Consider the following 23,769-nt stretch of genomic DNA (forward strand, 5'->3'; position numbering starts at 1 on the left):
GTTCTTAACAGTATTTTTTTTCAATATGTATTTTTGGTACAACTAACTGCTAGTATACTCCAAACTTTCTTTCTAGGCCCACCACGCAATGTTACGTATGGAACTTAATGCACATTATTATTTTTGTGGCTATAGATTATTCTGTAGCTTATTAGATTATTCTACAATTTAGAGTTAAGTATATTTTAAGTTTGAAGTATATTTTCTTAATGTTCCTCCTTTGAAAAACTTTATGGCAACGTTTATGGCAATTTGGATTTTTTAAATTTTGTTTTAGTTTTGTCTGTGCTGAATGAGTGTGCCCACAAACAACATCTTTCCCCCTCTTTATGTTATTATCAGTAAAAGTGTTTCGCTACCAGTTTCGCTTATAAGCCGTGGTAAAACATATGTATAAAAACAGTAACTAATCTAATTCATTTGTTAAACAAATTCAGCGTTGTATTTATAATTAGTAATCTAAAAGCTTTTAAATTTAATTTTCGATGTTTTTGTATTGGCACGCCATTTGATGGAAATAATTAATGGGCATTTGTAGGTGTTCGTAAGAAATACGTCCGCTTAAAAAATAAATAGTATTTGTATGTTTGTTTGTATTGAATGAATCAAATATAAAGTTTTGAACAAAAACCGAATATCGTACGAGTAGAATCATAGTGTTATTCCTATTAATGAAATAGTGTGAACTTTGAAAGTCCTATACTTACAATATTGATGCACATAGTAAATAATGTAAATCAATTCAATATACGGAGAACTAATTTTAAGTTTGTTATAAAAAAAATAACCCTATCAACTAGCTATGCACGAAACTTCGTAGTTGAAAATATATATATTGTATATATTTTTATAATACCATAAACTTTAACTTTCACCTTTATTTTAATTTTCTGAATATCTCTGAAAAGATGGCATTGGTCGTGAGTCGTGGGGTCATCTTTATGATTGGGTAGGGCGATACAGTGTCCGAGTCCTGCATTAACCTTTATATGTGCAGCTGTGGAGGGTATTAATTATAGAATTTCGTTACTACAGTCAGACTTCAAGCCCAATGCACTAATACTATTGAAGTGGAATAGATGGTGTCACCTTTGGTGTCTTTTTACCGCTGCAATGAAAGATGCCTTATGAAAAATGCATGAATTAAAGATGCGTGTTTTATGGAACCATGGCAGTCTCGGAAACATCTCAACCGAATGCACGTCTACAGAGAGTCTCAAAACAAGTAGGTTTAGATTGAAATTCATTTCAACATATGTTTCATGTTCAATGAATAAGACAAAAATGATGTCAGACGTCCATGTCGCGCTTACACCAGTAACTTTAGGATGCTCATTTCTCGAGGTAGTGGATAAATACGTTTATCTAGGCCATTACATACCATTAGGTAGGTCTAACTTAAAGAAGGAGGTCATTCCAGGACTTCTTTGGCCGATCAATGTGCTGCGCCTATTGACGTTTAAGTCAGACACTTTAGGTGTTTCAGTAAAATTGAAAAGTGTCTTTTCAGGGAATTTGCTGAACGTAGCAAATTTGCTTCAAAATCAAGCTTTCGAACAGTGCGTCCTACTAGTGACGATCAAGTTCTGCGTCGCTGAACGACCTATGAAGAGGGCTATTCTCGATAATTCTCTACGCGATCGAATTAGAAATTAAGAGATCCATAGAAAACCTAAATTGATGAGACAAAAAGCTCCTGGAATGGAGGCCGAGGACTTGCCAGCGAAGTGATGGACGGTCTCCCACTAAATGACATGGTGAGGGTGAAGGGAGGGCGTTAGATGCAGAGAGCGGGGAACCGCTCGTACTCGAAATTTAGAAGAGATCCCTATGTTTAGCAGTGGACTTCAACAGGTTAAAGAGACGATTTCGGTACCTAATTAGATAGTTCGTAAGCAGCTCAGGCGGAGTCGAGGGCAAAACTAATTTTATTTAAAAACAACATTTCAAAGCATTTTTTTTAACTTTACCGCTGTAATAAATTCGGCAATAAATGAACACACTTTTTATAATTGACGTGTTAAAAGACACCTAAAAATTAATTAAAGAAATTCATGAACATTAATAAAGATATTAATAGAGTTAACAGACAGAACAGATAACAGATATTAGAGAGTCAATTATCTACCGAAATATATTTATCAGGGCAGCCACATATTTACATACTCGCTGATAACCGTATATGCTCAATGCCTTCAATAAGAAGTCCTAGGTTTGTTACCCTGAAAATAGCGCTTTGAAATCTATATAAAAATATCTTATTAACGTAAGAAATAATAAATAACCTCTTTCGTGCTCGGCCTTTATTTTGTATTTTCAAAACTTATTATTATTATTCATCACAATACCGGACATCTGCCCAAGTCACTCCTCATTATCTGCTTTTATATTGTTTTTTTCGTTTTTTTTTATATTCTTTTTTCCTTTCTTATTTATATGTATATTGAAACAAAGAAAAAATCTAATTTCATATCGAGTCGTGTTAGCGTTTTGGTTCTCTCTTGTACACCAATAAATTATTGTTACGTGAACGCCATGTCTTAGGCCAAAAAAATATACATCTAGTAATAATATAAATATAAATAGACATAGGCATAACATCTTGTCTATAAAAAAAATTGAACAAACACAGAAAAGGCCCAGACACATTTCTGCGTGTGTTTCATGTTTATGTGACTTCACACATAATATTTGTCATAGTAACTGAACGGCTTAGGTCATATCTATATTATTACTTAAGTACAGCATAACAGTAGCGGAATTATCAAATAATTATAGTTTTAATTGTTATTCTCAGACAAATAAAAATATTTTTTTCAGGTTATTCACACTTATGATAAAGTTTATTGACGCCACGTTCATTTCATCATTCCAAATAGTTAATGTTTTAGAGATTTTAATAAACATATATTAGATGAATACTTAAATTTGTAAGATGTAAATTTAAATTACTTAAATTGTACAGATGTTGCAGCCTCGTTCAGACCATAATGCGGACTTCGGTACAGTTTGTCGTGGTGAATATTTTTTTTATTATGTTCAAGGCGAGAATGCGCAGGATGTTCATCTGGATTTAATTGATACCGCTGCCCATGGACTCCCAAAGCCCGAAGGTGGCGATGTAAGAATCTAAAGTAAAGATTGTCCGTTAGCTCAGTACTATTTCTGGCAACTGGGTACTATTCCTCCTCACACATAATATGAAACTATAATAAAAACGACATTTTGTACGCGTTACACAAGTTTTGCCGCCAGCATGGTCACGGATTGACTGTGACAAGCTATTAAAACAATCAAAATACAAAATTTACTAATATGTAGTTAAAACAGTGAATTTTCAGTAAACTGACCTCTAAGCCATATTTAAATCTGAAGAGATAATTGGGATGAATTTTTAATATTATAATGTGCAAAAGTTCTAAGAGGAGATTATGGAATTCGTGGATTACTTTTTCGTTTAATGTTCCCAAGGGTTATAGAATTGTATCTGCTAACAATATTTCGTTTTTAGAAGGATTATGTATTATTTCCTAATGTGTAGTATGACTTCATATTCATAGATTTTAGAGAGCCAACTGCCTCCGTGGCTTGCGTGGAGCTACGAAATTTGGTTCTTGGTTTGCTAGCCATAAAATTTAACTATATCTACCCCGTTTGAGGTAAAGACTTCATATACAAGATATGTTTAAACAACAGATGACATAATATTACAAATAGTTTGATGCCTTTCTCTTGTATTAAGTCGTTATAGCAATCAACTTCCTTGAAGTCAGATTAATTCAGGAATATTCAGGTTCATTAACACTATACTGCAGAGAAAGTATCAATCGCTCTATTACGCGCATGGCGTCGTTGACAGTCTTGAAAAAAAATGTCTAGGATGTGACGATTATTTGTTGGATTGAAAGATGTTTATTTAAAATTTGTTAATGTTTCAGAAGAAGGCAGAAGACTCTAATTTAATTGGCTAAATGTGTGAATTTCCCGCTTATTTATCATCGAAATTCGATAAAGGGAAAAAATTTTCTTTAGTAGATGTGTCTTATTGATCGGTCATATAAAATGAAGACTCAAAGTTTATTTAGTACACATTTGCCATTAAATAAAATGGGGGCGCATAGAGCCTATATGATTTTGTTTTTGTAATATGTTCCCGGTTAATTTATAGGTCATCTAAGAAAGTTATTAAGTATCCAAGATGCACCGTAATTAATGCATGGAAATAGAGCGTAAAATGAGGCGTACAGACTCAAAAGAAGTTGGTATATAGTGCGCGAACGATATTGCCGTTTGTCAGTCGTATTTGGCGCACTGTTGGAGTAGTCGCATGTTACCCGACGGCGTTTACTCGTAAACTATCGATAAAAAGACGTATTGTGATGTTAGTATGTAAAAGTGTTTATTTAAACGCGTGATATTATTGTGTTAAATCATGTCCCTTCCGGGTTCATTTTTATTTTCATACTATGTGGAGAGCTTTTTGGTAAGTTTTTAATTAAGCCTTTAAATCTCAGAACATTATTTCATTTTTATTTTGTTTTACTATCATTTTGTATTATACGAAAATGTAGAAATTAATATAGCACTGTTAAGTCTCGTAAGCTCATCGTACCGGCGTGTAAAAACTAAACAACAAGTGGAAACTATAAATTATTCAGACATTTTTCTTGTAAATTATGTCTGTTGATTACATTTTACACTAGTATCGCGTGTTTTGGGTTTCTTTATTGCAATTTTTAATTAAAAAAGAGATAAAAGCGAAACAAAATATACGAGATAAAGTTTCTTGTTAACCCGTTACTAACCAGTTTGTTAGAATGTGGCTGTTATGAAATCTAAATTAGGTAATGAAGGCATAGGGTAACTATTACATACGAAGACGACTAATCATCCGTAACCCTTTCCACGGTTCAGGTGTAGCTTAAAGTTCAGTATTTCCGCTCAATAAATGTTTATTCACGTTAATTGTGTCAAAGTGAAATCTACAGTTATTTAATGATATATGCTCAAATATACTAAACTTATATCTGATGTAAAATTAGACTAAACTTAAAATTTGAGTCAAAAATATAAATTAACAATATAGTTTTTAGATGATTCTGTGTTCCTTTATCGATATTATAATGTCTGCATTATTGAGTAATTTTACTAAAGTCAAGATATTCTAAATTTAAATAAAATGGACATGTTCCACTTCCGTTAGGTCAAAGTTTGGCTAGTTTCTTTTAAAAAATATCAACAATGTTATCGAAGCACAAAACACGAAAATATTTTTGTTGTAATGATTTTATTTATAGATATTAGTTGATCGTATAAATAAGTTTATAAATGATATATAGAAATATGGTATAGTGTTCTCATGGGTTATATTTTTCAATATTGAAAGTATGATATTTTTCGAGAATGTGGCAATAAAAACTTACTTACCATAGTAATTAAAATATATAAAATAGAATAAGAAGAAAACGAAGAACAAAAATATATATGTGAAAATTTATTATAAAATTCCTAGTAATTTCTTTTGAATTCATTATTACAGCCCGAAATTCAGCAACCGACATCGAGCGAAACACGAAAATTCGATTATTCGGTAGCACACATCTTACAAACCATTTTATACATATTTATTTTGTCTTTTGTTAACATAGCTTTAACACATTGAAAGAAAACAGTTTTTTTACCGAATTGAAGCTATGTATGAGCTTATAATTAATTTATATAATTTAAAAATTTTCCGACCTTTCGCGTGATTTACAGCGTGCGTATTTATTTTAATTCTGCATTAAAATGTTGGCTATAAAATAAAACCAGTGGCACTACAACCTATTAGGTCTAGGCCTCAGATTTGTGTATCTATCTCGTGATCTAATATATACGTAAGTATCTTCTGTGCCTGATATACTTTTTGAGTCCAAGGCATGCCGGTTACCTCACGATGTTTTCCTTCACTGTACGAGCTAGTGTTGCTTAGACGTTAGTCCATTGGTACTTGGGATGAAAGTCGCTCGCTGAAGCCACTACGCCAGCACTTGTTGCCTATAAATGTGATCATTGTTTTTTACTGTTAATTTAGAGGTCGTGTACTAATTACATAAAGTGCGAATGATTATAAAATATGCATACATAATTAGTGAAGTATTGCATAGTGCGTGCATCTAGTTGTCCGTAACGTTCAATATGCATGTTGGCAATATAAATAATACGAGCCGTTTGTTGCGGCTTCGTTTGCGTCAATTTCTTATACTTTGCACTCTTAAGTTTTTTTTTCTTGTTTAGAAGTAAATAAAGCCAGCATTACATAGGGATCGTTGCAGTAGTTCTCAATCACTTTTCAATCACTCAAGTTAATTATGGTCAGTATTTCGTAGGTGGTTTTTTTAAACATGAATAGCCATTTTAATATATCGTTTACAAATGAAATAATCAGATTCTTAAGATATTGTCATACATCTCGACGATATCGATATTACCTGCTAAAGTCATGTTGTTCTATTATCTATGATACAGTATAAAAATCTATCTGCAAATTTAGAATGGCCAGGTGTAAATTTAAAAAAATATTATTCAATATTTTATATAATCTGCCACAAATATATTGTACTACTTTTTATAGTATATATAAAACGGTCATTTACTCTAATCCAAGGTTGATTTTTTATTCGAATAATTAACAATTTTATGGTGAACCCTGCTAATGGAAGTCGGTCAGACTTATTTTTAATCGTTTTGCTTTATTTCCGTATATTTATAGCGTTTATTTTAATATTTCTAAACGGACACTTCTTTCTTGTATTTCAATTCGATTTCCGCATAAATATTTTTAAAGCACACATATCCCGTATTTATTACCTTGTAGTCATCGAAAGACTCTCCCTTTAGTATAAATATACGTTATATCTTTTCATTTCACATAGGTATTAGTTTTTATTAAAAACCCAAAAGCTATTCAAGGCTTATAATTTTCACAGAACTTCCGGTTATGGTTCCGTTAGTATTATGCCAATAGTATATGTGTAAACATTCTCCCACCAAGCAAAATCTGGCCAAACACAAAATTAATAGATTTTAATTAGCAGCTCCCAATAATGATATATATATTCACACTGTCAGCTATCTCACTTCTTGAGTGGCCTCCAATAAAGCGTTTAGTTTTGTCCAAATGCGAGTTGTACTTGTCGATTTTAGTTTAGTTCAAATGCAGGTTGCCTTACGACATTTCCTTACGTTCCAAGTTTTAATTGCGCATATAGGAAAATCCATTGATTCTCGGCCGGTTTGAACTGTCGTGGCACGCAGTTGTCATTGTGCAATGAATAGGTAGACATGGATACTAGTAATAGTATCACTTTGACTGTAATAATTTCGTTTCACACAAGATCTAATGAATACAGGCGTCTGCGGTGCATATCTTTTTCATTTTCATTGTAAAAAAATGAAACAACTAAAACTAAAAATTAATTGCCCATAACAACCTTTATAATTTGCTACGAGATTTTTAATAACATATATAAAATTCTCGTGTCACAATGTTCGTTCCCATACTCCTCCGAAACGGCTCGACCGATTCTTATGAAATTTTTTATGCATATTCAGTAAGTCTGAGAATCGGCTACTATCTATATTTCAACCCCCTAAGTGATAAGTAATTTGATTTTTTAGACATTATTTTTTGTTTTTATTATGTTATGATACAACATACAAAAATACATACAACCCTCTATTGTCACCTCTCAAAATCAGCCCCTATTTTTAATTATAGTATTATTTTTATTGAACTAAAAAAATGAAATGTAAATTATATACATGGCAAAACGACGTTTGCCGGTTAGTAGTAGTATAATGAAAATATTTCAAATCGGAGTACCAATAAAAAAGCAGAACTTTTAATGCAACAAAGTAGCTTGATTAAAAATTATTGTCTTGTTACTTGCGGTGTCTTGGCACCAAAAGGCGGTTAATTTTTATAAATGTGTAACATAACAACACGCGCAAAAAATAAAATTATTTAAATCTATTAGGGTTGACCATAAGGACAAACTATGATCTTCGATGACAACTATTGCATATCTAATTAAACAAATATAAATGTATATTGTTCCACTATCAATTAACTATTTAAAAAATAGGGTGCTGTAAAGATATAAATAAACATAATGCATATATATTTTTTATAAAATTCTTAATCTATAAAAAAAATTTTTTTTGGAAAATCTATTACTGTATAATAATTAAGGCACATAATCCGTCAATAGGCTGTCGTTGAACAGTAGAGAAATATTTAAAAATTAATTTATTATACTATCTAAAAGCTACATAAATAATTTAACACATTTTGCTAACAAGATAATTGTTGAATAATTAAAAGTAACAACCCTACCGGAACTTTATATTCGCCACAAGGATTTTAAAGTCGTTAAAAAATAGTTACTATCCAATCAGATAATCCATTTACTTGTATCAAGTCATAAAAATTATACATTTGCTTGCTGGTTGTTTACAAAAGAGTTTAAATAAAAATTATTTTTATTTGCCATCCATTCATGCGTATATTCATATAAATAGTTTGGCAAATAGCATAAAGGCACTCATGTAAAACGTGAACGTTCTAGGAATAATCCCGATAGTAGAAAGAAGTTGCGGTCATCATTTATTGTAAATTATTTGTAACGTGAGGTGATCTAGATGATTAAACAACAGTTTTGTATATCAAATAACACCTATTACCATATTTTGTTGCATTCATAAAACGTATGGCTGCCTAATGATTATGCGTTTAATTCATCAACTATGTAAAAGTAATTTTTTTAGGTCTGAGCCTCAGATTTTTGTATCTGTTTCATGATCGTTTGTAAATTGAATAGGCAAGTAGGTGATCAGCCTTCTGTGCCTGACACACACCGTCGACTTTTTGGGTCTAAGGCTAGCCGGTTTCCTCACGATGTTTTCCTTCATAGTTCGAGCTAATGTTAAATGCGCACATAGAAAGAAAATCCATTGCCCATCCAGTGCACAGCCGGGGATCGAACCTACGACCTCAGGGATGAAAGTCGCACGCTGAAGCCACTAGGCCAACACTGCTCTTAATTTGTTTAAACGAGAGTCATATTATACACTAAGTCCTACTTTCATGAATAAAGAAAAATGTCAAAATAGGAAATGTTATGATACATGTACATTGTATGTATGTACATTAAAAGCTTTAGAAGAAATATTATCTGTTATAAAAATCAGAAGTTCTTTAGTTGTGTGCATAATCTATTCATTTAAGTTCTATATTTTCGTTAATCAGGCAGGATACTTATTCTAATAATATTGTGAGCTTGAATAAACATTTTAAATGCCAGCTTTAAAAAACAATTAGGTAAAATGAATTATTTAATATCTGAAGTAATATCTAATTCAAAATGTCAATGCAGATTAGTTTAGCGATAATCCAGATGCTGCCGATTAACTTAGTCATATAACAGACAATACATTAGGTACAGCAAAAACATAAGTGATTGACGCAGTGCGGGTTTCAGGGAGACAAGATAAAATTTATGGTCGGAAATTTAGGGTAGCCGACACGATTTTATTAGCATTATCGTTCATTACAAATGTTTAAGCTTTCATCCGCTAATAAGGTGTCTTTAATACTTTCATCACTACAACTCTTCAGAGGACTTAATCATTTATGTATCCTTTAATCATAAATGATAATTATATAAGTTTACATTAGTTGGAAATAACAAAAAATTAAAAAGCAATCTCCCCTTTATTCAAGTTTATAGGAATTGACTCAAAATCCCGTATAAAAATGGGTGCAGTTTTATGGTTACAAACTGCAAAGAAAGCGTTTGAGGTTAAATCCTTGTAAATAGGTAATTACGCGTTAATTAAACTTACGACACTGTGTATATTATTATTTTCTTCGTAAACATGATATTGTTTACAATAGGTGCACAATGCATCTCAAGTTCAATAATTATTATAGTCGGAAACTAGAGTATTATTTCCTAAGATTGTCATAACAGTGGCGCTACAAATTACAGCCAAAGGGCTTTATGCATGGCTTCGGATTTCCCCATCTGTTGATAAGTATTTTATAGGAAAGTAGGAGATAATTCTATAAGTTAATAGCATATATAGAAAGAAAAGCCCCTTAAAAATAATTTAATTTGAAGAGTCGAACGTTTAGTAGCTTGTATTGCTCTTATTTCAAACTAAGATTAATTGTGTAACAAGCAACATTTGTCTAATTAAAGGATACGGTTTTGTAAGGCATTGATTGCGCACGGAATCAACAATTAGTTACATAAACCAAGGTTAAGTATTAGTTAGTAGCGATTTGCGCGAGAAATGTTACGAGCACGATGTAGGATACACTAGACAAGCATCATTCTCTATCAGTCGCTATCTTATGTGTATATGTATATATAATATATATGGTGTCGGTGTGTATAAGTACCACAGGATAAATTGGCATCGCAAGTATCGCCAGCGTGATTAAATCATCAATGATATTACATATATATATTTGAAATAGTAAGGTAAGGACACTGGTTCTATAGAATTCGAATAAAGGCTCTTTCGTTCTTATTTCATGATTACACTCAATATTTAATGAAAAAAATTATCGCTAAATTTATATAAATAATCGGAGTGTGATAATAATCTTTTAAGTACAATATGGAATGAATGCGATTGAAATTCCAAATTTCTTTTTATGGCTATATTAAACTGAAAATCGACTTGGTAGTTACTAGATATAGATGGAGCTTAGACTTCATTTGTGTTTGTACCGAAAGCGCAAAACTATACTGTAACATTCGTTTCAGTTTATTATTCTTACATAGTCTCATACTAACCTGGTCCACGATTTTGAATATAAATTAATGCACGGATCACTGAACATAATTAGTGTCTCGAAGTTAGGTTCGACAGGATAATCTCGTGTAAGACGAAGGTAGGATTAGAGTCGACATTTGGTCACGGCACATACTTAATTGACCCAAAAGCATATAATAATGCATATGTATGAAGACTATTTGGGCTTATTTATTTATTCAAACAAGATTTGAACGTATGATGACGTACGCAAGTATGGAATTATTTCATTGTTACATTAGATGTTAACATAACATTCCGGACCACAGATTATACCTATAGGAATAAAGAGTCCTAATGGATTAATAACTTTATTTGTAAATTATGGCAATTTCCTTACTGTTATTAATGAATGATTTTGGAGACGTATGATTTAACAAACTGTCAAATTGTCCACCCATTCGGTCGTCAAAAATTTGCCAGGTGCGATGAAGGTTTACAAGGTTCTCAGAATGAGCTAATTTTATGCATTTTAAACGGAATTTTTAACATCTGGCTTATATCGGATCAAATCACATAACATTTTTATTCAAAAATAACTTGAACTTAACTCGAATATATGATTAACTCCACTCCGGGTAACCTTATTTTTCATAGAATTAAGGCTTTCAATACATATTTCAATTCCTTTGCAAGACGACAATAATTTTGTACATATGTAAAGCTTTATTAGCAGACCGCCTAGAGTGTGGGGAATAAATGTTTATTTGTAATTTCGATGTAATTGTAACGTGATATAATATGTGACAACTTATGTTGGCCTAGTGATTTCACTGTGCGACTCTCATCGCTGAGGCCGCAGGTTCGATTCCCGGCTACATTACCGCATCTAACACTCGCTCGTACGGTGAAGGAAAACATCGTGATGTAAGCGGCAGTCATAAATCTAAAACTTGACGACATGTGTCAGACAGAAGGCTGATCACCTACTTGTTTATGAAATAAAAATGATCAAGGAAACGGATGTAATCTGAGGGCAAGACCTGTATAGGGCTGTAGCCACTGGATTATTATTATTAATATTTGGTATTTGAATCATCATATTAACAAATAGAATATTATTTCCTTTCTACATTACGGGTCTGTTATAACCGTCTCCGCTTAAAAACAAATGTATTTAAAACACAACAATTGGGCTATACTTACTTTGAAAGAAACGTTCAAACAGCAATATAATAAACATTATAATTTTGAGCAAAGAAAAACTGGTAATATAACACTCTACAATAGCACAGATTTGTACGTGTAGTCAAAACAATGTTGGTTCAGTAAGGATAGTACTACTATCGAGCGTTCCCTATAGTTTAAGTTTTCGATAACTTTCTTAAATTTCTTAGCACGGAGTTTAGATTGGTTGCGTCAAGTAAGATTCAGAACGATAATGTCTATTTTTTGACAGCGCAAACGCAATTTCCATACAATTTGTGTAGTTTACTACGTGCTTCCGGTTAGTAGAGCGAACAATTGCGTTATCGAGCTGTCGATACCGAGCAAACTCATGCTACGCTCAATACTAATAAATTATATAATATTTTTTTGGCGTCGGGACGTGACGACCCCATCGCCCACTGATGAAATAACCTGTGACAGAGGTTATTTCACCAGTGCAGTCAGTCAACCCCCTTCCTAGTGGGAGTGCCATGCTGTTGCTTTCGGGCTTCAGCCAATCGGGCAGGCACGACCGGGGCAGTACCACTGTCTCACAGAAAACCGGCGTGAAGTGATGCAATAGGTTCATCTTATTGTACTCGCGTTTCGTGCGGTGAGTGAGACTCCCGGAGCCCATCAATTCCCCCCCCCCAGAATATGAAGATGCAGTTTAAACAGAGATTACCCCAGGGGGGTACCACACGTTTCCGCGGTGGAGAATCCCCCTATGAGCGTCCATCATCGGAACAATCAGTATTCGGTGGTGGATGCACAGGCTGCCCTTCGTATTCTGGCTGGTTTCGATCTCGGGGCAAACGGAAGAATTTACCGAAGGCATCCCCTTCCACGCTCTCAGTGGACTTTACCAATGTTAGTGGGCTCAACTCTAATCTTAACGCGGTTCACTTTCACCTCGAAACTGCGAAGCCGGCCTTATTCTTCCTTACTGAGACTCAGATATCCTCCCCGGCTGATACTTCCTACCTCTCCTACCCGGGGTACAAATTGGAACATTCATTTGTGCCGCGGGCGGGAGTTTGCGTGTACGTCAGAGAGGATATCTGTTCTCGTCGCCTCGGGTCGCTTGAAGGAAGGGACCCTAGCCTCTGGCTGCGCGTAGACTGCGATGACCATCCGCGATTCTACGCATGCCTGTATAGGTCCCATAGCGGAAATACCGAAACTGAGCGACTCATTGAGCACATCCAAATGGCTACAGATTCCCTGCTCGAAGGGGTTCCTACCGCTGAAATCGTGATACTTGGCGATTTTAACGCTCACCATGCCGATTGGCTCGGTTCGGAAACCACCGATCACGCGAGAAGATCCTTTCACGACTTTGCTTTAGCTTACGACCTGTCACAAATGGTCCCTGCGATTACGCGAATACCAGATGTGGATGGTCATAAACCCTCTTTGTTGGACCTTCTGCTGACCTCACATCCGGAGACCTATCAAGTCTCTGTTGACCCGCCATTGGGTTCATCGGATCATTGTGTGGTCCGGAGTACTGTGCCTACTACGCGCCCTCCTCGGCCCCGTTTTTCGGGTTGTCGTCGTATTTGGCACTATCGGTCAGCAGATTGGGATGGGATGCGGTCTTTCTTTGCGTCCTACCCTTGGGGGCCTATGTGCTTTTCGTCGGAAGCTCCAGATTCCGTCGCTGCCTCTGTCGCCGAAGTGGTTCTACAGGGCATGGAACTTTTTATTCCATTCTCTGCGGTGCCGATCGGTGGCAAGTCACAGCCCTGGTTTAAGCGTTCTTGCAAGGCGGCATCGCGTCGAAAGCGAGAATGCTTTAATGCATGGGCGGAAGCGGCGATATCTCGTGATGCCAATACCAGCGAACATAAAAAAGCATATAACTCAGCCTCCAGGTCCTTCAAACGGGAAATCGCTAAGGCAAAGTCAGAGCACATCGCCAGATTTGGCGAGAGATTGGCCCAACTCCCTTCTGGTCTCTCGCCAAAGCTGTACAAGGGAATTTTTGTCAGCCATCGATACCACCGCTGCACAGAGAGGATGACTCGCTCGCCCACACTGCGAAGGAGAAGGCCGACCTCTTGGGCTGTCTCTTCGCGTCCAACTCGACTTTGGATGACCGGGGGAGATCACCACCAGCGATTTCGCGGTGTGATAACTCAATGCCGGAAATCACATTCCGGCAACGTGCTGTTCGCAGAGCACTATCTTCCTTGGACATTCATAAGTCGAGCGGGCCGGATGGTATCCCTCCAATTGTGCTGCGTACTTGTGCTCCTGAGTTGGCTCCGGTCCTGACGCGCCTTTTCCGGTACCTGTACTCGCTCGGCACTGTCCCGAAGTGCTGGAAGACCGCTTCGATACATCCGATCCCTAAAAAAGGCGATCGCTCTGATCCATCCAACTATCGCCCAATCGCAATAACCTCCTTGTTCTCCAAAATAATGGAATCCATTATTAATGGCCAGCTCTTGAGTTATCTAGAGGGCCACCAGCTGATTAGCGATTATCAGTACGGCTTTCGTCGTGGTCGTTCGGCTGGTGACCTTCTAGTATACCTTACTCATAGATGGGCAGAGGCAATTGAGTCCAAGGGGGAGGCACTAGCGGTTAGTTTGGACATAGCGAAAGCCTTCGATCGGGTGTGGCACAAAGCACTGCTCTCGAAGCTTCCAGCCTACGGGCTTCCTGAGAAATTATGCGACTGGATCTCCAGCTTTCTAGCCGATCGGAGCATCAAGGTCGTCGTCGACGGAGCATGTTCCGACCTTAAACCCGTGAATGCTGGGGTCCCACAAGGCTGTGTTCTGTCCCCGACCCTATTTCTTCTGCATATCAATGACATGTTGCAACTTAGCAACATTCATTGCTATGCGGACGACAGCACTGGGGATACTCTTTACACTGGCCGGGCAGGTATTTCTCGGGCAGTTGTCGATGAGTACCGGAACAAACTTGTGTCTGAAGTCGAAACTCTTTTACGTGTCGAGTCTCGGACTGGGGTAGACTAAACCTAGTCCAATTTAACCCCAAGAAGACACAAGTTTGCGCGTTTTCCGCGAAAAAAATACCCTTTGTCGCTACTCCTCTTTTCGAAAACACTCTTCTTGAAGCCACAGCCAGCATCGGAATACTTGGCGTTGACATATCGAACGACGTTCAGTTTCGCGGTCATTTGGAGGGAAAGGCTAAATTAGCCTCCAAAAAGCTTGGTGTGCTCAGCAAGGCGAGACGGTACTTCACTCCGGGCCACCGCTTGCAACTCTATAAAGCGCAAATACGCCCCCACATGGAATACTGTTCTCACCTCTGGGCGGGGGCTCCCCAGTACCAGCTCCTTCCACTTGACCGTATCCAACGAAGAGCGGTTCGAATCGTCGATGACCAATCCCTCTCCGAGCGGCTCGATCCTTTGGCGTTGCGTAGAGATGTGGGGTCACTCTGCATCTTCTACCGCATTTACCATGGAGAGTGTTCAGAGGAGTTGTTCGGATTAATACCTGCAGCTGAGTTTCAGCATCGGACGTCGAGGCAAAATACAAAATTCCACCCGTATCACCTCGACGTCCGACGTTCCACGACTGAGCGTTTCTCAAGGCAATTTTTGCCGCGCACCACCGCTATGTGGAACCAGCTGCCCACTGAAGTATTTCCGAACCAATTCGACTTAGGGTCCTTCAAGAAAAGAGCGTACAAATTCTTAAAAGGCCGGCAACGCACTCGCGAGCCCTCTGGCATTGAGAGTGTCCATGGGCGGCGGTATCACTTAACATCAGGTGAGCCTCCTGCCCGTTTGCCCCCTATTTTATAAAATAAAAAAATACATTTTTTGCAATATTACAATATTTTGGTATACCTGTTTACTATGCTCAGTGTTTTTGTTGAAATGTTGCTTTTTCTTTTCTATGCAATTTTGAAAACAGAACTAAAATCTTAAAAGCGTTAATATTTTTTTCCTAATATATGACCAGGCCTTTTATAAACAAACGTTAAAAGGGTCCATAAATATGTGTGTGTCTAATTGCGTCATGTTTTTTTTTCTATACACGTGGGCTTAGAGTTACTGTGGTAGAGTTAAAACAACCCCATTTGTATGATAATGGATCGCCGAACCGGTCGTAAGCCTTCATAATATAGAATTTTGTAGCGTCTACGCCGTATTTACCTTGAACCTACATCAAGGACACAACTTTGTTATTCGCTGGCGTATTGATACATTAATGTGTATTAACATAATTGTGCTGTCTGCTCATCAAGGTTTGAAGGCGACTCATGAATATTTAAGACAACTCAAATGTAACAGCTACTTTAAATTGTAGGTCACTATTAAAGCGTTTGTTAAGACAAATTTCATGTTTCCCAATGACTGATTTATTTATTTTAAATTCCAGATTTAAAAGTTATTATGATAATAATACTATTTTGCGAATTATTTTTTCACTAGATTTTAGAACAATTAACTAAAAATATGTTGTGTATGCGCTAATTAAAAAAATTTTGGTAAAATTTGATGCTTTATTTTTCATAAACATTATATTGCTTTTTGCTTATAAACTAATAACTAATAAGGAAGAAACTGCTTTTACTGTCCTGCCTTTTATAAAACAATCTCATGTTTTGTGTCATTGTGATGTAATTATAGTGTTTATAAAAACCTCACTTAATTATCTTGCTTTATTAAATATCTTTTTATTTTATAAGATGTAAAATATAGTTAAACAAAATTTACAAATTAATCTACAAATTAATGATTGAAATACAAAAGTAAAAATTATTAAAACGAAAATCAAAACAAATTCAAAAAGTAACTAAATATTTTTCATAACATATATACCGAGACGAAATTAACCTGTCTGGTAAAAAGAGGTCTGTCTAAAAAAATGTTTGTTGCATCTCAGACTAACATTCTACATCGGCAAACCTTTTATGTGAACACAAATTACGTTAGAATACAAACACAAATCAGCATATCCGTAAATAAACCATCGCAATATAAATTGGAGCATCATTTTATTTGAATTGGCGCGGCTGAAGGTTAACCGAACGTATAGTGTTATAGTGACACATATCTGTGGCCGACCGGGCGGCCTTCGGGCTCCAGGACGCAGGGCATAAGGACCGTCTGAAGCAAAAAGTCGCCCCATGACTCGAGACATGTCCACGACGCGCGCATGCTTTTTTATTTTCAATGGGAAATTCTGATTTCAAGGCAAAATTCGAATACTTTTTAATGTATTGCGGCTAATGCAATCCGCATGTAAGGCTAATAAATGTCAACGTTATTAATTTCATAATACCGATGATGTAAGAATATCATCTAAACATATATAGAAAACGTAATTACATTGTTAACTTTAAGACATAGTTACTCTAATTACTTAGGTACCGAAAAGCCGAACTTTTGCTTTATAAATTTGTTATAATTAATTTTTCTGATTTACAATTTTTTACGTCACTCGTATATTATTAATAATAATAAACATGGATATGGATTATTACCGTATATACCCAAAATGTTTTGTTTTAAATTAAAAGATAAAAACTAAATTAACCAACGTGCCTATTTGCAATGTCAGTGCTAACTCGATTGTTCGAATGTATTGCAATCAATCATATCGATGAACTTCATGAACCGACCTCGTTAGGGCGGAAGATCTTTACCTTACTGTCATTGGACATTATCAAAATGTTTTACGGAAATGATAATATGTTAATGGCAGACAGAACTGAAAACACTATTTCAATAAATAAATGTTTTACTTATTTCTTTAGGCTGAGCTTGCTGTGATTCTTTTTTGATAACCTATCGCTAAAATAACATCGAACCCAGACGGAAGAATGCGAAAGGGATCCTGGCAATGTTGCCGTTAAAGTCCCGAGTTGTTATAGTGGGTAATCCTTTCAAAAAAGTTCTATGTAACGCGTCTTAGCATTTCTAAAAAGCTTTTAAACTAATGTTTCGTGTTGTTTACACAAAATAATTATAATATTTTATTCTTACTTACTTTTTTAATGTAACTCGAACCGTCAAAACATGTTTGCCGAAATGTTATTAAAATATATTTGAAATTAAGGAAGGTAAACTTCATAAAATAAACACTTCATTTTATTTATTTTTCGCAATTCGAAACATCTGTCAATAATAATGTGTAATGTAGGTGTTTAACAAACGACACACCCAATTAATGCAGCGTAATCTATTTACTGTGTATTTACGATGGAAGGAATGCGCAATTAAAATTTTCTTTTAGTAGCTGTACGAATTATAAGATTTACGTGACCATGTACATACATACATATAAAACTAGTTCAATTTCATTATCTATGTTGTGTTACGTATGTGACGTAGAATATACATTATCAAAAAATATATATAAATAAGTAGAGCTATGTATGTCCTTTTAAGATTTGGGCCTCAGAATTTCGATATATGTTTCGTGATTACTTGTTTTTTTTTCTAATAGGGACGTCGGTAATCAACTATTCATGCCACGCTATATGCATACATAGTCAAATCTACGTCCTTTTTGAGAATAAGTTTCGCAGGGTTGCCTCAAACTTTGAAAATTATTATTTTATGTGCCATGAAGTATGAATAATTTAATAAAAAGAGCGTGAGCGCGTTCAGGCACTCTCCTTTCACCGTAAGCTTGGTAAATAATAAAGAAGTTTATTATACGGTATATAAATAGCGTTTTTATTTTGATAATAAAGCATATTTGCAATTGTGCGTAACTAAACGGTGTTCATTTACCTACATTCAGCACAATTTCAACTTAAGCAGTTTTTGTTACAATATTCATTCATACCAATTGAGTTATCACCATTCAAAAAATTTGTTTGTTCATTATTTTACCACTTGAAGCTACAAGAAAACGATAATTTATCATACTCTCTTATAGCCTTAAAAATGCAATTTCAATGTTGAATTTCTTCCAGGAAATTCCAATTTCGCGACATCAGTTAGAACGACTTATTAGACTTCATACCTATTGAATTTACGTTAAGTTATACAAATTAAGAAAATCGGTTTTAAGTCTTATGACTTTGACATTTTTAAAATTAAACGGTGATGCGATTTTGAGGTCTTATGAACTGAGAATGACATGCTAAGTGTCTTATTTATCGTACATCGTTACCACAGTTGGAAAGACTGTTTCATTGTTAATTGATTTCTTTGCATAATGTCTGGGATGTCATGTGTAATCTGAAATGAATAAACGAAATTAATAGTCTGTTTTAGGTTTGCATTAACCTAATTAATTCTATACTACGTTAAAACACGCAGTAAGATAAAATAGTGCCCCTATTATATGATATACACATTTATGTATTTATATCATTGTAATTATTCTAATAGGTTTTTGTGATACACGCCGATATTTCGGGCTCGGACATCTCAGCAATGACAAGAATTAAAATATTAACATTGTATAAAAACATAAAACTTTCTAAAATAATTTTCGGCACGGCGCTCTGGAATGCAGTTCAAAATAATAAATAGCAGGAAGGACCTGTTTGGTTTCGGATTACAAACTTAGTTTTAATCTAAATAAAATAAACAGACATCATAAAATTTTACGAGTTTCTTGACCTAGACTTCATCAAACTTCCAAAAGATAAAATTTATTGCAGATAATCTTGGACTTTTACCATACAATTTCAAATTGTATTTAATTGCATACGTTTTATCTGATTCCTTCTAAATATTATGTAAGAGTTACTTATGGATGGTTATTTTTATAGTTATCCTTTATATTACAGTACACGTGTAAATCAAAGATAATTTATTTTCTTGTTATTTTAAGGAAGCCAATTTTAAGTTTAACATAAAATAATGATTAGGAAGAAAAAACGTCACATACAATAATATATAAGGATTATAAAAAACATTTTCATATTAATAACAGCAGCTGTAGGTTTGAATTTTAATTTAAATAAAGCTAATATACATCTATATATCTCAAAAGCCCTAAGGTTGGGTTCAATTTGACCTTGCTGAGATACTTGTTTTACGATTGCGATCTGACCTTCACAACCCCAATTTTTGGGGATAGGGGAGACTGAGGGGAAGGCTAAAATCCAGATTTGCTAAGTACGTATTCGTAATATAACGAGTTTGAAGTGAAAATTTGTACTTTTCATTTTCTTTTATATATATCATAAGTTATTTATTTATATTTAAAGTAACAGCAACATAAATGTAGCGTTGTTAGTTAGAAAATACAAATGCGTATAAAAATTAAAATTATTTAAACACATTGTTACATGATAAAATTTTCAAATTAACCAGATCCTACTGGATCTTATATAGGTACTTTTCATAGCAAATTTTTATGGAAACTAATATTTACAATTAAACTTATTATAGAGTTAAATTAAAAAGGCCACGTTTTATAAGCAAGCAAATATGTTAAATTTTGACCCCATATGACATTGTGGTTGAAAAATGTTGATTTTTGATATCTAGTAATCTCGCTTATTTTCGTGTCACTAGTCTCCGATAAGTGCTCGATGCTTAACTGTGTGTGCTTTTGATAAATATTTTGTTTACTTAGAGACTTTAATATTTAGTCTGTGATCAAACATTCCGTTACAGACTGATATAAAATATAAATAGCCTGTTTGTTTGGCATAATTTGAGATTTTTAATAAATGTATTTTTAATTTATGTCAAATAAAATAGTTGTCTTTAGATTAAACCTATTAATTTTATGTTTATATAAACTATTTAACGATGTCAAAATTTCTCTATATTATCCCGATAAAACAATTGACAATCACGCAGCGTATTGTTGATAATTATATTTTCCTGATCTCCGGGTTATCGTTATTTAATTGTATTTATTTTTAACACGCGGAATCTTGTACGCCATTTTCAAGGGCAAGGACTAAAATGTCTATATGCATCTGTATTATCTTTCGGTAATATTTACTGATTCATTTTTTTTAATAATTTAAATACTTTAGAGTTGTGTTCGTATATTTTTTTGATATTTTTGTACCTAGGACACTTTTTCACGTATGTTATAGTAATCATCAACAGCACATAATATTAATGGTATAAACCTACGTAGTTTATTAAGAAAAACACTTTTTGAACGGATTAAAGCTATGTATTATTATTATAAACTTATAATTACATAATTCTAAAATTATTTTTCGACGTTTCGCGTGCTTTTCAATAATAATACATAGCTTTAATCCGTTCAAAAAGTGTTTTTCTTAATGTGTAAAAGCTATTTTAACAAAAGACAATACTATCTACGTGGTTTATTATAAAAATTCCTTTCGAAATGAAATAACATAATACCTTCTCTATATACAATTCGTTCCTAGGTTATACATCAACTAATTGCTTTCCCGATTGTTACATTATAAAATAACAGAGTTGTACTTATACTTAATACATAGCTGGAGTCGTATTAATAAGTTAGTATATAATAACTATAATAAATAAGCGGTAGAATTCAAAAACAAGATAGTCTATAAAACGCAATAAAAGAAATTCCTCAAGAGATTGTTAAGATTCAGGGTCAGTTTAAAGAAATCGATTTTATAAATTATATCCAAATCGAATTGCAGACGACTAAAAAAACAAGCGAGTTATAGCTAGACTCTTGTAGATTGAATAGAAGCGCATAATATGAACTTTTCAACGGTGGTCTGATATTACATTCAGCGATTGCGATAAAAAGTTGTGAATCAAGCTTCTTGAGTGTACTTTAGCTTTTATAACTTGAGGGAAAGAAAGACTTGTTCAATGGTTGTATTTATACGACGTTGAAATATTATTTTTACAGTCAAAGTTTCTCCTAGCATCTTGGATTTCATATATGCAATTCGGTTTGTAGCGGATGGTAAATAAGAATCACGTTTGATACTGGTTACTTTCATATGTATAACAGATAATATAATACAAATGAGTTTCCTGTTTATTTTAAAAGTAATTCGCGTTTCCCCTACGACGGTATATTACGAAGTTTGTGTAAATAACTAAAGTATTTTCTTAAACAGAATTCTAATTGCCTCAAGAGATGATCTCATTTTAAAACATTTTTTATTTGTTGTTTTATTGATTGAAAATTATTTCATTGTAAATTTAACATCTTTAAACATTATCTAGATTTTAGAAATGAAACAAAACCGGTTTTCTCGAATTAGCTACATGTCGTGAGGATAAAAAGACGGGAAAACAATTATACCTTTTAGAGGATAAACAAACAATTTCATTGATCAATAAATATTACCGGTTTTTTAAATCTGTAGGAAATTTCCCGTTCCCGTTAATATGGATTAAATGCGTACTGAAATAAAATGTTGGTCCCGTAAGGCTATGACTTGCTATGTATTGCCATTTAAACAGTAAAATAACTAAATGGAAATAAAAAATAACTCTATATAATAACAAGAGTACAAGAGCTACAAAACCAAAATTTATGCATTTTATATATATTTTTATTCACTTTTCTATGAAATAATAATATTGTAGTTGAATATATGTAGTTAAGTAATATAATATGGCGTAGCCTAGCGTTTATGTTTTCAGGAAAATGTAACATTTGCAATTTTTAATACTTGCAAATTATTTTTATATACATTTCCGGAGTTCTCTCATAGAACGAATCTAAAGAAATACTTATTAGATGGAGTAAAATAATAAGTATCTAAAAATATTCCATGTTATCAATAAATCCAATCGAGGTTCTCATTGGAGTTCTTCACGTTTCGAAATGCGGGTTAGATGCATGTTACTGAGAGTAGGATCTGCAAGCGTCATATTACGTAAGTCAGTTACGAAAGTCAAGATCGCTGCGTCAACTCCGCGTCAGGTCGTCGACACTATTCGGCATTGCGACCGTGAGCAATAAATTCTTGAACTTGTTCGATGCTGGGTTCATTCATAAAACGAACGCACCAACAGTTACCATGTTTTGTTTCTAAAACTTTTTTCGGTACATGCGAAAAGGTACGCTTCGAGGTCTTTGCCGTACGAGCCTTATACCTAAATATGCTGTATATATCCAGAAGCTGATCCGTCTCTGAGTTAGTATGGTTAAGTTAACATTGTTTAGGATTTAATGGAAACACAAGGATCACTTACTTAATATAGAGACAGAAATATTTCTCTATACTAAGTAACCTCCATTCAGAAGTCCCCTGGGCCATAAACACTCATAAATTCTTCCTACTCTGAAAATACAATATAATCAAATAAGTTTTGTAGAGCAAACTATTGCTTCTTTGCGAAGTTAAGTGATTTATGTGATAGTATGTGATAGTCTATATAAATTTTGTGTCCTTAATTCTAAATAACAATTTTGTATAGGGTTCTCCACGACCGCTGGTGGATTGGTCAGGGGTGCCAACCATCATCCTGGTGGTCTTGGCACTCGTAATAGCGGCAACAGCAATGATGGTACGTCCAGGGGATGTCAAGAGGCCCATTCGACTTCCAGGGCCACCAGCTCTACCGATTATTGGGACAAGGTGGCTGTTCTGGAGTCGGTACAAGTTAAATAAACTGCACGAGGCTTACGAAGGTGAATAAAGCTGGATTTTTAGTAACGTGTTTAACTAATTTAGTACTATAGTGGACTGGTTTGGATTATAATAATTAGCGCGTTTCTACGTGATACGTTTTTTGGTTAAGTTTTACTTATCCAAATAACTTAAGTTTCTATAGTCAAAACAAGCCGTAATATCATATATTTAATCTACTGAATACTAATGCATAACGCATTAGAATTAGTAAGATAATATCAGTAATTT

At 34.3% G+C, this 23,769-nt stretch overlaps 1 protein-coding gene across 2 annotated transcripts in view; it reads left to right on the plus strand.

Moving 5' to 3' along the window:
• The first annotated feature begins 4,313 nt into the window (after positions 1-4,313).
• The window catches only part of LOC123710134 (ecdysone 20-monooxygenase), a 33,025-nt gene continuing 13,569 nt past the window's right edge, over positions 4,314-23,769 (plus strand). The window contains exons 1-2 of one of the 2 annotated variants that reach the window (XM_045661858.1): positions 4,314-4,483; positions 23,327-23,540. In XM_045661858.1, the coding sequence (XP_045517814.1) occupies positions 4,433-4,483; positions 23,327-23,540 (265 nt within the window). In that variant the 5' untranslated portion in view covers positions 4,314-4,432. Of the gene's footprint in view, positions 4,484-22,957; positions 23,044-23,326; positions 23,541-23,769 lie in introns of those variants that run through there. The other variant, XM_045661859.1, reaches the window with a different exon arrangement.

The sequence above is a fragment of the Pieris brassicae genome, chromosome 5 (genome assembly GCF_905147105.1).
Source record: "Pieris brassicae chromosome 5, ilPieBrab1.1, whole genome shotgun sequence".
Taxonomy (NCBI): Eukaryota; Metazoa; Arthropoda; class Insecta; order Lepidoptera; family Pieridae; genus Pieris; species Pieris brassicae.